Genomic DNA, 16321 nt, shown 5'->3' on the forward strand with positions numbered 1-16321 from the left:
ATAGTAGTATATAATTTTAAAAAAACATAAAATATCACAAAAAAACTGTAGTCACACATATTTCGTAGGCCCAAAAATATTCGTATAGGTCTTATACACAGTGCGGTCCTAGGGCGCACAATCGTAACGTCACGTGAAGCCATAACACAAAATGGTATATGTAAAGGAAAAGTGGGTAACCGAAGATGTTCATCGTGTTTGCAGTGGCACTGAGTGTTCGTTTTATTTATTTGCCCATACTCGTCTCTTATTCACTTTTGTACAAGAATTTAGATTGCCCATATCTCTTTAATGTTGATTTTATGTATTAAATTATCATTCGTATGGTGCATATCAGAGAAAATAATTAACCGAGGACTGAGGTGTAAGCATATCATGTGGTGATAGTAATTAGTGGTCAAGGCGTATAAGTGATAGAAACAAAATAAATTACGTAGTAGTGCATTTAGACACTATATTAGACTGCAGTAGATTTTCATTTATTCGTAAATAAATAGTCATTATACACAATATACTTAAGATATAAAATAAAACATATTATTTGGAATATCGTAATGTGTTTACAGTTTTACACCAAATACGTAAGCGTAAGTATACCTCATAAATCATAATGTATAACAAAAATTATAGTACTAAATTACTTATGATTTTAAACGGTTATTCAATATGAGGTTTATGGTATGGGTAATGATGTAGGTACTAGGTATACTATGTGATTATAGATTACAGAATCTTGTGATGAATGAAGTGATCGAAATAACGCAATCTTAACAATGGTATTGACCTACATGATAAAGTAAATAATTTTAGTATAAGATTTGTTTAAATCACAGGCCACAACTCACAAATTATTCGTATAAGTTTATAGTATTATTATTTTTTGTTATTTTACGATATGTTACACCCGTTCCACCCGTTCCACGATTGCGTGGTATAATTCGTATATTATTTGGTGTACGACGTTTTATTGTAGCGGGTCTTATCTGTACATTCCATTTAGGTATTGATAATTTCACTTCTCGATACGCTCTTTCCACATCACGTCGTGCTCTTTCGGCATCACGTTCTGCTCTTTCAGCATCTCGTTGTGCTCTTTCGGCATCTCGTTGTTGTTGTTCCATGTTACGTTTCAGCTGTTGCCTTTGTCTTTCCAAATCACGCATTTCCCTTTCCAAGTCGTTCTGTGCTCTTTCAGAAATGCGTATTTGTAAATCCTTTTCTCTTCCCACCTCATCTTTTTGTCGCTCTTTCTCACGTCGTATTTGGTTTCTTCTTTTTTCTTCATCTCGATATTTTTGTTCCCTCCGTTTTTCAACTTCACGTCTTTGTTGCTCCTTTTCCCTTTCATTCTCACGTGATATTCGTTCCTTTTCTCTTTCTATATTAAATTCTTCCTCTAACTTCCGTACTTCTAATTTTTCATTAGGAGTTAATTTCCTATAGCTTTTCAATCCTGGAATATTATATGGACCTATATCTGAAATAACAAACCATTCGAAAAACATATTTAAAAATTACGATATAACATACATAATTATAGTGTTGGAGCGTTAAAATTCTACATTTATAGATAAATAACAAAGGTTTATTTATAAATTCAATAAAATAATAAAAAACCTGTCGTGCTTGTTAAATCGTGTAGAAGTTTAATTTATATATTTATTATTGTTTATTTATTGTACCAGTACCTATATTTATCTGGTTTAGAATGTAACTTTTTTGGCCGTTGGGTAAAAAAAGAAAAGATTTTAATTTACATAGGTAGTGTAATTTTTCAACATATCGACTGACATCAAAAATTAAACTTTCGCCGCAAGTGTGCCAAAATAATTTTACATTTTATTAAGTCACAGTATAATTAACCGAGTTTATTCACCTTAATAATTTAAAATTTTAGGATATGTTTACTGTTTATAATGCAACATTTTATACTAATTTTTAATTTATATTTACTTAACACTATGTTTCCTCCTTTAACTATTTCATATGTTGAATTCACATACAATTTTCCATCTTTTGTACCAAAATAGTTTAAGTCACTGAAATTAAATTTTATCAATTAAAACTAGCAATTAAATCTGTTTTCTAACTTACAATGATGATGATAACGCCGCAAAAATAATCATCGAAAAAATGGCCGTGTAAAGTGGATTTATAATATAGTGCTTCATGTTCACCAGTTTAAAAGTCACTGCAGTTATACTGTGTAATTTTCTTCAGTGAATTTTGTTTCACTATGTACTGATGGTTAACAACTGCTTTGAAATATTTATATAATATGTGTCATGTGTTATATAGTATTGTAAATTAAATGTATATTTATATTGTTCTAAATCAAAAATCACAATTAAACTGTTTACTAATTGCTAGCACATTTTGTTTCAATGTTACCTAAACTTATGATAATTTTGAAAACAGCAGCTGCTTTAATACAATTATAGGTATGACATCTGTTATATGTATAGTTATATATCGTAAATAAAGTATAGATTAATATTGTTCATATATAATTGTAATATGCACAGATAGCTTAAATATTTAAAATAACTGACAGTTTGTTTGTCAATCATCAAGTATTTGTAAATTATATAAAATTGTAAAATCTAACACAATACACTGAACTACCGATGTACAATAATTATAACAAGTCGTTGCGTAATTATAAAGCAATTCTATTGCTTGAAATATTGCATAATATGTTATGCTACATTAATATATAATAGATATCTATAATCTCATATTATATTTATATAGTTTGGCAAAGCTTGTTCAATTTTATTTTTCTTCAAATTTTTAACCGACAAATACCTTATGTATAAGTGCAAATTCCGGTTAAAGTTAGGGGTGCTAAAATAATTTATTCCACAATAATGTGATAATTCTAGTCTGGAGATAGTTGATCAGGGGATGAAAATGTTATTGTAATTTGTAGGTACTGTAGATTAATATAATACATGCACGTATCAAATCGTATTGTCTAATTCGTCAAATACTACCTGGAAGGGGGTTACTCCCGACTCCCATACTATTCAATTAAAACAGTTAGGCGAATTTAGATATCAAGAACTGAAGACAATTCGACCCGCATACTTAACCAACCCGACAAGACGCTTTGTATATAAATATGACAGTCGATACGAAATTAACAAAGTAAGTAGATACCAGATAACATAAAAAAATGTATATATAATTACGACAGACATGTATACAATCTATATGTATACAAATGAATGTCTTTCTGTATGTCCTTTATGGATTCCTAAACGACTAGAACGATTTTGATTAAATATTTTGTGTGTGTTTGAGTAGTACCCTGGATGATTTAGATTCACAATCGTATCAGGTAGGTCTAACCTGTGGAGGTGATTAAACAGGGGTTTTGAGATTTATGATGGACCATTTTTTTTATTTATGGTTGCTATTTATTTTAATAATAACAATTCGTACCTATTTAACAAGCATTTATCAAATTGCATTTTCAAACATAGCTTACTATTTACTAAGGTAGCTGAGTTGCACTTATTACTGAGCACATCGGCGTGCCAGATTCGATATTTGATATGCTTTCGTACATTGTTCACGATCTGATATAGTCGGATCACCTACCAGGGTGGCATAGATGCACCTACTGCAGTGACTTCTGGCGCGAGCACTGAGCAGAGTATATACATGAGTCATGAATTCATGATATAATACGATAATTACGTAATTATGCGGTTTTTCTTCTTAACTATGCACAAACTGGCGTGATCTACGTACATGCGCAAAACACGATCACCGCTACTCATGTTGACCGTGGTAACTACTACCATGCTCCTGTCTATGAGTAGGTATAAAGCATTAAGGTCTATGGTAAAACCGCATATTATGAAAACTGGTCCGCGACCGTCATGAACCTAGCGGCCGTTTCTAGTCAGTGGTCATCATAACATAAATATACGTGTAACTTGTACTGCTGTAACTGGTTTAGTTTGAGAACCCATGGATTCCAAGCGTGGTATACTGGTATGGCGCATGCACAGACCTTATACTATTATAATTAGTTACAGTCCCACGAAAGCCCCATAAGAAATATTATAAATGATAATTATTGTACATTGTACATGACAGAAAATGACAACACCTATGTGATGTACACCGCTGTTGTATGTTTGACCGGCTACTACCACAGCTACTCTATAGGTAAGGTTAGTCTATTAGTATAGGATCCATGTGCTCATGGGTTGCTGGAGTCACGGGCTCGTTTTCGCATCTCTAACTATAATATGTGTAGCGGTAAACGTAATACAAGAGTAAGGTAGGTACATGGTATATTAAATGCATAGGCAATAATATATTCAGGTCAATCGAAATATTATTATTGTTATTATAATATATCATAATGTATCGTAGGTAGCTGCCATATGTCAGTATAAATTTATTATGTATTTAATGTTAGTACCCATTTAAATTATATAATAAAATTATTTTAATTTTTAACAAAACAACAGCAATTGCAATGTATTCGCATTCAATTGTATTGTAATATATAAATAATATAAGTTTTCAGTTTTGTTAATAATAAAACTATAAAATGAATTTCCAATATGAGTATACTTGGGTGTAGCACATATAACGCAATTAAATTATTTTTATACAGTAATTAACATTCCCATAAAATTAGTAGGCATTACACAATAATAATTACACCCTGATTATCTAGAAACATGATGACACAAGAAATAAAGTGTACACCACAATTCATCTGACGCAATAACAATTGCATCTCGATCATCCTCGAATAATATAACACAATAACCGTCCAATTACAAACACATACCAATATTATAATATGGAAGAACACACAAGACATTGCAGATATTGTGCAACAAAATTGGGGATGACAAACTTCCCTACACTTTATGGTACCAACACCTACACAGAGAAGCGCTCTCGGAATTCTCGTTTTGAGGCCCTCGGAACTTTGGTTTTGTGGCTTTCCAAATACTCGTTTGCGGCTCTCGGATCACTCGTATTGGCTCTGGGCATGCATACGTCTCTTTTCATATTCTACTGATATTCTTCAGATGCTCTTCGGATCACTTGGATTATTCGGATGGACTCATTTTTGGATCCTTAATTGTTTCATGGCAGCACGATGTTTTGAAGCAGTATGATACGGCTAGGAGGCTGTATTCTATGAAGACAAAGCACAATGTCCTACGTCCACGTAAAATGATTTCGACACACCTCCATACATTAAAATACAACTCTCTCATTGTTTAAAAGTTAAATCAATTCATTTCTATACTAAACATTTTTATATTGCGTTAATGTAAACACCAGGTATAAAATTATATCGGTATATTCATCTTAATCTTTATAATCTAAAAAAACACTCATGTTACTGTCATTATTGCCTACAATTTTCTCATATATCCTTGATAGCATTTTATCCAATCATAACATTTTAATATACATTTTTAACAAACTAAATAAGGTATAAGGTAGATTACTAAACAATTTAAAAATATGTTGAATACCAATATAAGTAATATTTAAGATGGTAACCATACTTACACAATTTATATTAAATAGGATAAGTATTGTAGCCTAAAAATCGTATGATAATAACGTGCAACGACTCACACAAAAGATTATATTATATACACATTGTTTACGGCTAGTCGAGGTAAGTTATACAGTTTTTACACCAATACAATAATCATACAGTAGTGGAATAGAAAAAAGCTTACGAACTAATTAACATCTTATAGTTTTTCTATAATACTAATTAAAACCCCCCAACTGTCCTTTTTGTTTCTTTTCCATTACAGCATAATATTGACATCTATACGATTAATTGTGTTAATTATATGGAATAATAATGGTCAGATCATTAATATTCTTTGAACATACTACATTCAAATAGCGTATAGATAAATAATTGAGTAGGTACAATATGTACATAATCGTTTATGGAAAAAATGGTATACACACACCGAATAAGTACAATAATTAATATTTAATATGCGATTGAAAGTTTTATTACACAAAACTTATATACGATAAACTGGGAAAGAAGTTTCACTTCCCGCGCGCATACTTGTAACACAAAAAATTCTTATAAAAATATAATAGATCGGAGGTCCCACTGACCTATTTTGATACCGAACACGGAAACGCAGTTAATCGGTGATGCTGAGTCGGAAATTGGATCGACGAAACCACTGGACTACGAGACGACTGGTGATTTACACTGTAAACTTTAGAGGACGTTGTTACCCGAGGCGGATGTGGAGATGTTGCAGCAACGGACACGACAGTAAACGCGGTCCGACCTAGACGTCACACATTGTGGAGTCGGGCGAATGTTCTGTTACGGTATTCCCGACATAGACCGCTAAGTATAGATTATTTAACGTTTTGTGAGAGGTATTTGGGCAGTGGATCTTAAACGTCGCTTCAGTATTTACCCCCTCCCCTCTCGACTTTATCTCGCCTGTGTAATACGCTACCCTGCGCTTTTGTCCCGGGTTCGCTTTTTTTGTCCGGCTGGATGCCGTTTTAGTCGCCGAACACTTTGAACAAATTCGTTTAGGCTCGCCTTTTTTAACGCTCGCTCGTCAGATATTTTTTTGTCCCCTTGTTTACAGCTGTTTCGTGCACCGTGTCGCATTCGGATCATCGCTGGGTTTTGCGCCACGTTGTGGTCGTGCTGGTTTCCCCTAGACTTCCCGGTATCGCCCTGTTTATGCCTTATATCCGCTGTGGAAATAGTCAATGATCTGCAGTAGCAGTTACTTCTGCCCTCCGACTAACTCCTTTTAATCGCTTAAGATGAGCTGAAGTTACTGTCGTCAGAATTCTGACCCTTAACCAAAAGATATGTTTATGTAAAAGCATGATACCTATAAATTATAAATATGGCCGTAGTCTTGTGTACATTTAGTATTTATGCAGTAATAAACGTTACTATTGTTATGTCATTTATTTGGTTTTTATTTGATATTATTGAATTATCGAATTCGGCTTTCATTTTATTTTCTTGTCTGCAGACCGGATAAAATTTGGTGACCACTGCTTTTAAGAGGATGTGATACCCGCATGTGTTGTCTCCGTCTTACAAGTGCATAACATAGCAATTCTACAATCGGCAGAACACGTGTAACTCCGTTAGTTTAAAAATTAGAGTCAATTGACTTCTTATAAAATCTAAAGGTAAGATTATTATCTAGGCAACCAAATTAGGTATAGCCAAATCTTTATTTCCAAACATTTTAAGACACTACTAAAAAGTTCAATAGTTTTGAATTATTATAATCGTAAGTTGTAACACATATTCGATTAACTAAACGTGTAGACAAGTGTGCGTCGTACAGTACTAGCAGGGGGTGGCCACTTTTGGGCAGTAGGCCCATAGCAGAAAATCATTTGCCATTTTATTTGTGATTGTTTTTATCAGTTTTAATTCAAGATAAGAAACATATTCCAAACAACATTTCAGTTTACAAATCACTAATCAGTCTAATCACTAACTAAAATTGATAAAAACTACCTCAATTAAAATGGTGGCTGTTTTTTTTTGTATGGCCCTATCCACAGAGTAATATATAATTAATCTAGGGCTCTATCTTACTTTATAATTTGTTATTAATATTATAACTATAGTGTCCATTCTGATTATTCTATTCTGTGGTACTACAGTCGTTGTCGTCTTGCCGATGTCGGTTCTATGTGTATTGCACACATTTTTGGCGTGTCGTGTCGTTCGCGTCGTGTCGACGTGTCGTATCAGTGTGAATCGCGCTGACGGAGACAACACATGCGTGTATCACGTCCTCCAGTAATCGTAGTTTCATTCATTATACATCCAGTGCCGCATTTAGACATCTTGCGCCCCGTTGCGAAAAAAAAATTGTTCCCCCCTAAGGTGCCTACCCACGGAAAATATGGGAGATAGATCCTCATTAACCTTTTAGATTTTGAACACAGAAAAGAAAATTTGTTTTACAATGTGTGCTTTTTTTAAAAATATTGTTTAGTAATTGCTTGATCCTCTCTCCGCAAAGATGCATTTGAATTTATGTTCTAACCTTGCTTATAATTCACGCAAAAACACGTCTAAAATACTATGTCACGCGTGTGTTCGACAAAAACAGAAAATCACGGTATCGAATTCCCTTAACAGTAATCGTAGTTTAATTCATCGTATATCGTCGTGTGCTCGTATGCGAGCGACATTTTATGGGTTCATGGTTTATCCAATCTTATTTCTATGGGCAATTACGAATTACGATAAAGAACATTGATAGTGTGTATATACGAGTAATATTATTATTTTCACCTTTATAATCTTATATATATAATATTTTACTTGTTGTGCTATCGTATATAAATTGTATAGGTAACCTATAGTAGTAATAATAATTTAAAAAAAAAACATAAAACATAACTAAAAACTGTGGCACCACATTTTCGTAGTCCCAAAAATATGAATATGGACAGTGTGGTCATAGGGGGCACAATCGTAACGTCACGTGAAGCCATAACATAAAATTGTATATTAAATATACAATTTTATGTATACTATGTAAATATACTATATTTAAAGGAAAAGTGGGTAACCGAAAATTGTCATCGATTTCGCAGTGACACTGAGTGTTCGTTTTATTTATTATTTATATTTACATTTTCGTAGCCCCAAAAACATTCATATAGGTCCTATGGACAGTGCGGTCCTAGGGGGCACAATCGTAACGTCACGTGAAGCCATAACACAAAATGGTATAGGTAAAGGAGAAGTGGGTAACCGAATAATCTCACCGTGTTCGCAGTGGCACTGAGTGTTCGTTTTATTTATTTGCCCATACTCGTCTCTTATTCATGTTTGTACAAGAATTTACATTGCCCATATTTCATTAATGTAGATTTTATGTATTAAATTATCATTCGTATAGTGCATACTGGAGAAAAAAGTTAACCGAGGACTGAGGTGTAAATATATCATGTCGTGATAGTAGTTAGTGGTCAAGGTTTATAAGTGATGGGAACAAAATAAATTACGTAGTATTGCATTTTGACACTATATTAGAATGCTGTAGATTTTCATTTATTCGTAAATAAATATAGACATTTTACACAATTAATATAAGATATAAAGTAAAGCATATTATTATTTTAAATATCGTAATGTGTTTACAGTTTTACAGTAAATATGTAAGCGTAAGTATACCTTATAATGTATACCAATAACTATTATAGTACTAAATAACTTATGATTTTAAATGGTAATTCAATATGAGAGTTATGGTATGGGTGATGATGTAGGTACTATAGGTATACTATGTGATTATAGTTTAAAGATTCTTCTTAATAATGAAGTGATACAGCTAAAAATATTATATTTTTTTGTAATATTAAAATTTGTTACACCCTTTCCACGATTGCTTTGTCTTCGCTCCTTTTCTTTTTCTGCATCATGCTGCCTTCGATCCTCCTTATTTATTGCATCTCGTTGTTGGCGCTCTTTTTCACTTTGTTCCTTGTTATTTCCAGCCACGCGTAATTTTCCTCCCTTTCCTGACTTCTGTAAATTCTGTACTACTAATTTTTCTTTAGGAGTTAATTTCCTATAACTTTCCAATCCTGGAATACTATATGAATCTATAACTGAAATAACAAACCATTCGAAAAACATACTTAAAAATTAATATTAAAAAATTTTAGGATGTGTTACTGTTTATAATGCAATATTATATACTAATTTTTAATTTATATTTACATAAAACTTTATTTCCTCCTCTAACTATTTCATATGTCGAATTCACGTACTCTTTTCCATCTTCTGTAGTAAAATATTTTAAGTCACTGAAATTAAATGTTTTCAATTAAAACTAGCAATTAATACTGATTTCTAACTTACGAGAATGATGATGATAACGCCGCAAAAATAATCACCGAAAAAAGGGCCGTGTAAAGTGGTTTTATAATATAGAACTTCATGTTCATCAGTTTAAAAGTCACCGCAGTTATACTGTGTAATTTTTTTCAGTGAATTTTGTTTCACTATGTACTGATGGTTAACAACTGCTTTGAAATATTTATATAATATGTGTCATGTGTTATATAGTATTGTAAATTAAATGTATATTTATATTGTTCTAAATCAAAAATCACAATTAAACTGTTTACTAATTGCTAGCACATTTTGTTTCAATGTTACCTAAACTTATGATAATTTTGAAAACAGCAGCTGCTTTAATACAATTATAGGTATGACATCTGTTATATAGTTATATATCGTAAATAAAGTATAGATTAATATTGTTCATTTACAATTGTAATATGCACAGATAGTTTAAATATTTAAAATAACTGACAGTTTGTTTGTAAATTACATGAAATTGTAAAATCTAACACAATACAACGAACTACCGAAGTCCGAAGTACAATAATTATAACAAGTCGTTGCGTAATAATAAAGCAATTCTATTGCTTGAAATATTGCATATGTTATGCAGTATGCTACAATATTATATTAATGGATATCTATCATCACATATTATATTCAAATAGTTTGGCAAAGCTTGTTCAATTTTATTTTTCTTCAAATTTTTAACTGACAAATACCTAATTCATAGGCGTAAATTCGGGTTAAAGTTGGGGTGTTTAAATAATTTGTTCCACAATATCTTAGACAATATGGCTAACATACGATATATTATGCTAATTGGTTAATAAATCGATACGACAGTTTGTTAATATATGATAATAAATTAAAAAAATAAATGTTAATAATAAAAACATAATTTATTCAAGATTTAGTTTTCGATTTGAAGACAAACATTTGTTGCATAAATATTTATTTTTTAAGGGATTAAATTGGAATATAAGGAATCAAAATCCCGACCACTAAAGTTTGAGAGCGATTTGTAAAATTAATTACTCGCGTAAATATGAGTACTGGTATAAAATCTGGTGTTATACACATCCCTATATGATCAATATTATCCATATATTTAACATTTTGATCCATTTATCTTATTTCATAAACATACAAGTTAACACTGCACAAATTTATTGGTTTGATACTTTTATAAGCGTGTATTATATAATAAGTTTCAAAATTTTTTGTTGCAGATTTTAGATACGGTATAATTTATATTCCTCGTATACGATTGTTTAAAGTATCAAAATTTAGATTTTTTCAGAAATATGTAGCGATATGTACTAACAAAAATTTGTTATTGGATGTAAGTTAGTAAAAATAATGTAAAAGGTTACAAGAGTATTTATTCTATAAATAAGTTCAATTTTTGATAATTCCAACAAACAATTATATCCAATTTACATTATCATCCATTATTTAATATTTTTGAAGCTTAACGTATAACATATACATCCAATGTAATTTGGTTCTTTAACTTTGAAATCCAATGTAAGCTAGTTCCATAGGCGCAATCATGGTTAAAATTCTGGGAGGGGTACAAAAGTATTTATTTAAAATTACCCCCTGGGATCTTATATTTAAATCAATAAGGGATATTTTCGGGGGGCTAAATCTTAGTCAGGGGGGCTAATTGAAATTTTTACCATTCATTGAAAATGCTATTAAAAATATTTCGTGATAATTTTTCAAAAATTGCATAACAATTAATAATGACTAATTACTGCTTTGTTTTAATTATATTTGTTTTTCTTGGCGCTTTCTAGAATTACTTGAAATTTTCAAATTTGACTTCCAACAAAGTACCAACTAAATTAACTATTCTATCAAAAAGGATGCTGATATCAAAAATTGGAGTCTTTTTAATATCCAAAATATTGCTGACGGACGGAAAAAAAACAAATCATCTATATTTTTAAAAATGAATATGTATGTCTGTGTGTCCGTCTGTCTGTGTGTCTTTATTACCATGGCAACCAATTATATATTATTTTGAAATTTCCGATGGAATGTTTTGTATGTAAATGGTTGCCATGGTAATAAGTAAAACATATTATTCATATAGAGTTGTCAATTTCAATGGACAACGAAGTGCACGGGATCAGATATTTTTATATACCTATATAGATAGATTAAACCTCTGGGCTGCAGAAGATAGGATATTTAAAAAGGGAGAGGACCAACCCCGGGAGGTGCTCAAACAGGGATTTTGAGATTTCCGATGGAAATTTTTGTTTATAAATGGTTTCCGTGGGTTTCAAAGCTATAATAATAATAATTTGTAATAACTTAAAAATACGATAAATTATAATTAGCCCATCCCATAAAAAATTCATGGCTACGCCACTAACGTAGCCCACGACTGAAATATCTCATTTACCGCCCTTGCCAAACAATGTACTATTTTATTCGAATTATAATATTTTAAAATTATTATTCGAATAGTTATCTAGATAACATTTTTCCCAACTCTGGTTTTAGATGTTAGGTTAGGTTTGTATTTCAGCTAGTATTTGATATAACAGACTGTTTAGGCTCAGTTTGTAATTTAATGAATATAAAAAAAAATGAACTAGTGGACTGTATAATTGAATGATAACAATTTTGAGTAATAAACACTGTTTTAATTGTTTTAATAATATGTGATTATTACATTACGTCACGTATATTGACCGGCATTGTCACTGACGCGTCGTTGAGATCGAACTGGCGACCCATGCCCTTTATTTCCCGACCCAGGGCGAGGTAATAAATATATCTACTCGTCACGATAACGATGATCGTCGATAATACTTATTACCTGTACATTGAACACAGACAAAACGTGTCGATATACTTTCAAGTATGTTAATTAGATTTAGATTGTAAATTTTCTGCCTGCTGGGTAAATAAAAACATTTATTGACTACCACAAGGAAAAATATCGTTTCCAAAGCTTCAACCGGCATCCAAAGTTGAATATTCTATGAAGGTGTGATAAACAATGTTTTACATTAATTGTATTGAGTCATACGATGCAGAATAAAGTAGAATAAAGTTCCTAGTTGCATTTATTAACCTTTATAATAAAATAGTCTGTGTTATATGCAGACGTGCATTATTATATTATAATTTCTTTTTTATTATTATGTCTTACCTAAAGTCTTATGTCCTCCAAAAACTATTTTATATTTTAAATTTAAATATGTTTTCCTGTCAATAGAAAAAAATGATATTGAACTAAAATTTTTTTTTTCCATTGTATCGAGAACCGGAGGGGGACTGCGTTAGCATTACGTCGCCTGTTAGCATTACGTCCCCTGAACTGAAATTAATTTGTATAATTTGCAATTTAATACTAATTTTGAACTTATAAGTTATAAGAATACATAATGTGCTGCAAAAACAATCACCGAAAAAAAAATTGTAAAAAGTAGATTTATAATAATATAAATCTTCATGATCACCTGTATAAAAAGTCAAAGTTATATCGACACTTATAACACGTAATAATTGTCAACAAATTATGTTTTACTATGCACTGATGGTTACCATTAAATGTATTGATATATAGTTATTGATATGTCATGGATTACATACAGTAAATTTAGAGAAGATTAATATTGTTTTAAATAAAAAAATTTCAATTAAATTGTATACTAATTGTCAGCACATTATGTTCCACTGTATACTATTGAGTGTTGGTTATTGCTCATTTAGTTTAATACGTTCAGAGAATTTAAACATTTAAATAAAATTGAATGTTTGTACATCAGTCATCGTGTCCTTGGTAAATGATGTGTATTTGTAATATCTAACACAATACAATGAAGAACAATTTTAACATGTCAGTATAATAATTAAGCAACTATTTTTGTAGGAAATATTGCATATCTGCCATCTAGTGCTACAATATGTCAATGAATCTTTTTCGTCTAGTAGGTATTACATTCAAATATTTTGGCAAAGCATTTTTGTTAAATTTTCCTTTTCTTTAGATTTTAAAATGACATATACCTATAGTTAATTTAGGCGCGTATACATTAGGTGTACAATTAGGGGTGCTAAAATGATTCGTTCCACAATATTTTAGAATGTATCGCTCACATTCAACATAATATTACCTTAATTATTTTTTTAAATACTTTTTATTGAATCAATCTGAAGACAAAATAGATGGTAATATTGTTATAACTGAATGAAAAAATGTTAAATGCAGTTCTAAAAATGATATATTTCAAGATTGAGCTTTGGGCTGTTGGTAAAGTGGAAATGCGGCTATACAGCTGAGGAAAAAGTGATAATTCTCGTCCGGGGATAGCGGATCAGAGGTTGGAAATGTTATTGTAGGTACTGTAGATTAATATAATACATGCACGTATGAAAACGTATTGTCTAATTAGTCAAATACTACCTGGTAGAGGGTTAATCCTGACTCCTGTACTATTCAATTAAACAGTTAGGCGAATTTAGATATCAAGAACTGAAGACAATTCGAGCCGGTTTTTGTCGATCCTCCGAAGAGTTATGCGGATGGTCTTCAGGTCTTTATGTTGCATTCGACGGTTGCCGTGCCGGGAATTTGGGGGGGGGGGGAGGTTAGTATTCGAAGCGATGTCAAGTAGTAGAGGCTGTAGAGGTGGATATTTGGGTAAATCATGTCTGACTGAATGACGGCAACATAGGACCCGGAGACTGTTTTCGGGCGCAGTGGAATGAGGTATCGGCGGCGTCCTGCCTTTCGAACTCGACCGATGGGCGGAGTACCAGGGAAATAATTTACGTATTTGTTGATCCTGTGGTTGGGTGTTTCATCAAATTTTCACCTCAAAATGCTGTTGGCCAATCACGACTAGTCGGCCGCTACCGTTCTTACCGTTGGACTTGCAGTCCCACTGGTGTCCATCGCCGCCGCCGTAATGTAAGAGCCCTAAATCATCCATTCTATTACACCAATGACATAAGTCCTCACCCTTTTTGTCCATCTGCCCTGTTAAAGTAGTGTTAACTTTTTTTGTTATATAATGATCTATTAAAATAATAAGGTTTATGGGCATAAAAAATTATTGTTTTTATTCAATCATTTTATTCTGTATGGTTCGTAATTTCGTATACATTCGTTACAGTAAACGAGTTCTGAAGTCGTTAGAACACAAGAACGAGAAATGGGGTAATTATCGTCTATCGTTTTGATGCAGGGTTCCTCGACGGTAAAATGTTGAGTAGAGATAATCGTAATGGATGTGTTAAACTTTAATAAAAAAACCTACTTTTAGATATTTTTTAAAACGTATAAAATATTTTACTACCTACCTACAATTATTTTAATTATTCTTATGTTACACTTATGTAAAATATAGTAATAAAAACAATAATAATAACAAAGATCAACAACCATAACCATAATAATATCAAATTTACAAATCCATACGATAAATTATTGTAATAATTGCAGATGTCATTATTATCTGATGGTAAATCTCTGGCACGTCCATTAGGTGAACTTTGGTCAATAGATTATAATAAAGTAACGCTGGTCTAGGTAATTTTTATTTTTGATTTATTGAGTTGCTACGTATAGAAAAAAGAAAGTTAAGAGTTATAATTAAATAAAAATTAACATAATAGTTAATATTTGACATTGCTTATAAAATAATCTGATAACTAAATTTATCACGCCAACTAATCAAATAAATAGAGCAATATATTATTATTAATATTCAATAGTACCGAACAAATATTTCTAAATATTTAAATACATATAGGTAGCACAAGGTTGAGTAAAAGGAGAAGTATTGCCAACAGCAGTTCCCCTTCCAGCTCTCGATACCACGTAAAAAAAATAAAATAAAAGGAGGGTAAGTGGATGTCGTTCTGCTGTACAGTATATTACAAGTGGATCACTGTATAATGGATGGTATTAAATTTGAATTCAATGATATAATATCATTGTATAAGAAAAACGATTCTGAGCGGAGACGGTATGTCGGTCTATAGGTATAAGACATATTATATACTTATCTATGTTAATAAAAAAAAATGACCTATAATAGGTACCTATAATAAATTCCAAATTAATCATATCACAATATTCATTAGGTATTTAATATAACACGTTATACATCAACAACAAGCCGTGATACTATCATAGATATATAATAGTATACTTTAAAAGTTTCATGTACCCACGAATAATATTATACAATCGCAACAAAATAACTAAAATAGTTATTCTAGGTATTTTAATATGTAATTTCGTCCAAATTTGAACTTAAAATGAGTATAAAAATAAACTGTGCTTATGTGTTTTTAGATTTTTTGGTAACAGAATGAACTACTTACGTGGAATCTTGTTTTAAATTTTCAATACTTAGATATAAAAGTTGACCATTTTATAAATTCTTAACTACAAAA

The 16321-nt window shown here is 31.2% G+C and overlaps 3 protein-coding genes across 11 annotated transcripts in view; all 3 read right to left on the minus strand.

The window, feature by feature from the left end:
* LOC100167740 (potassium channel subfamily T member 2) overlaps positions 1–16321 on the minus strand; it is a 230443-nt gene that overhangs the window by 90132 nt on the left and 123990 nt on the right. The gene's annotated exons all lie outside the window — the stretch shown is intronic.
* LOC100160906 (putative uncharacterized protein DDB_G0271982) lies at positions 430–2289 on the minus strand. Its single transcript, XM_001942734.5, has 3 exons — positions 2095–2289; positions 1954–2039; positions 430–1477 (listed from the first exon to the last, which is right to left on the minus strand). Exons 1-3 carry the CDS (start codon positions 2169–2171, stop codon positions 849–851), a joined length of 792 nt encoding a protein of 263 aa, XP_001942769.2. The 5' UTR covers positions 2172–2289; the 3' UTR covers positions 430–848.
* On the minus strand, positions 9070–10107 carry LOC100160226 (uncharacterized protein). Its single transcript, NM_001246164.2, is given in 3 exon segments — positions 9070–9651; positions 9764–9849; positions 9905–10107. Coding segments are annotated over 3 exon segments (492 nt in total). The 5' UTR covers positions 9991–10107; the 3' UTR covers positions 9070–9331.

The sequence above is a fragment of the Acyrthosiphon pisum genome, chromosome A1 (assembly GCF_005508785.2).
Source record: "Acyrthosiphon pisum isolate AL4f chromosome A1, pea_aphid_22Mar2018_4r6ur, whole genome shotgun sequence".
Taxonomy (NCBI): domain Eukaryota; kingdom Metazoa; phylum Arthropoda; class Insecta; order Hemiptera; family Aphididae; genus Acyrthosiphon; species Acyrthosiphon pisum.

What these genes read in the sequence shown, in the direction of transcription:
- LOC100160906 (XM_001942734.5), bottom strand. Translation starts at nt 2,171, where the DNA reads ATGAAGCACTATATTATAAATCCACTTTACACGGCCATTTTTTCGATG. An exon ending in GCGGCGTTATCATCATCATT is followed by an intron (nt 2,040 to 2,094) that starts GTAAGTTAGAAA and finishes ATTTAATTTCAG; the next exon opens with TGACTTAAACTATTTTGGTA. An exon ending in AGGAGGAAACATAGTGTTAA is followed by an intron (nt 1,478 to 1,953) that starts GTAAATATAAAT and finishes TTGTTATTTCAG; the next exon opens with ATATAGGTCCATATAATATT.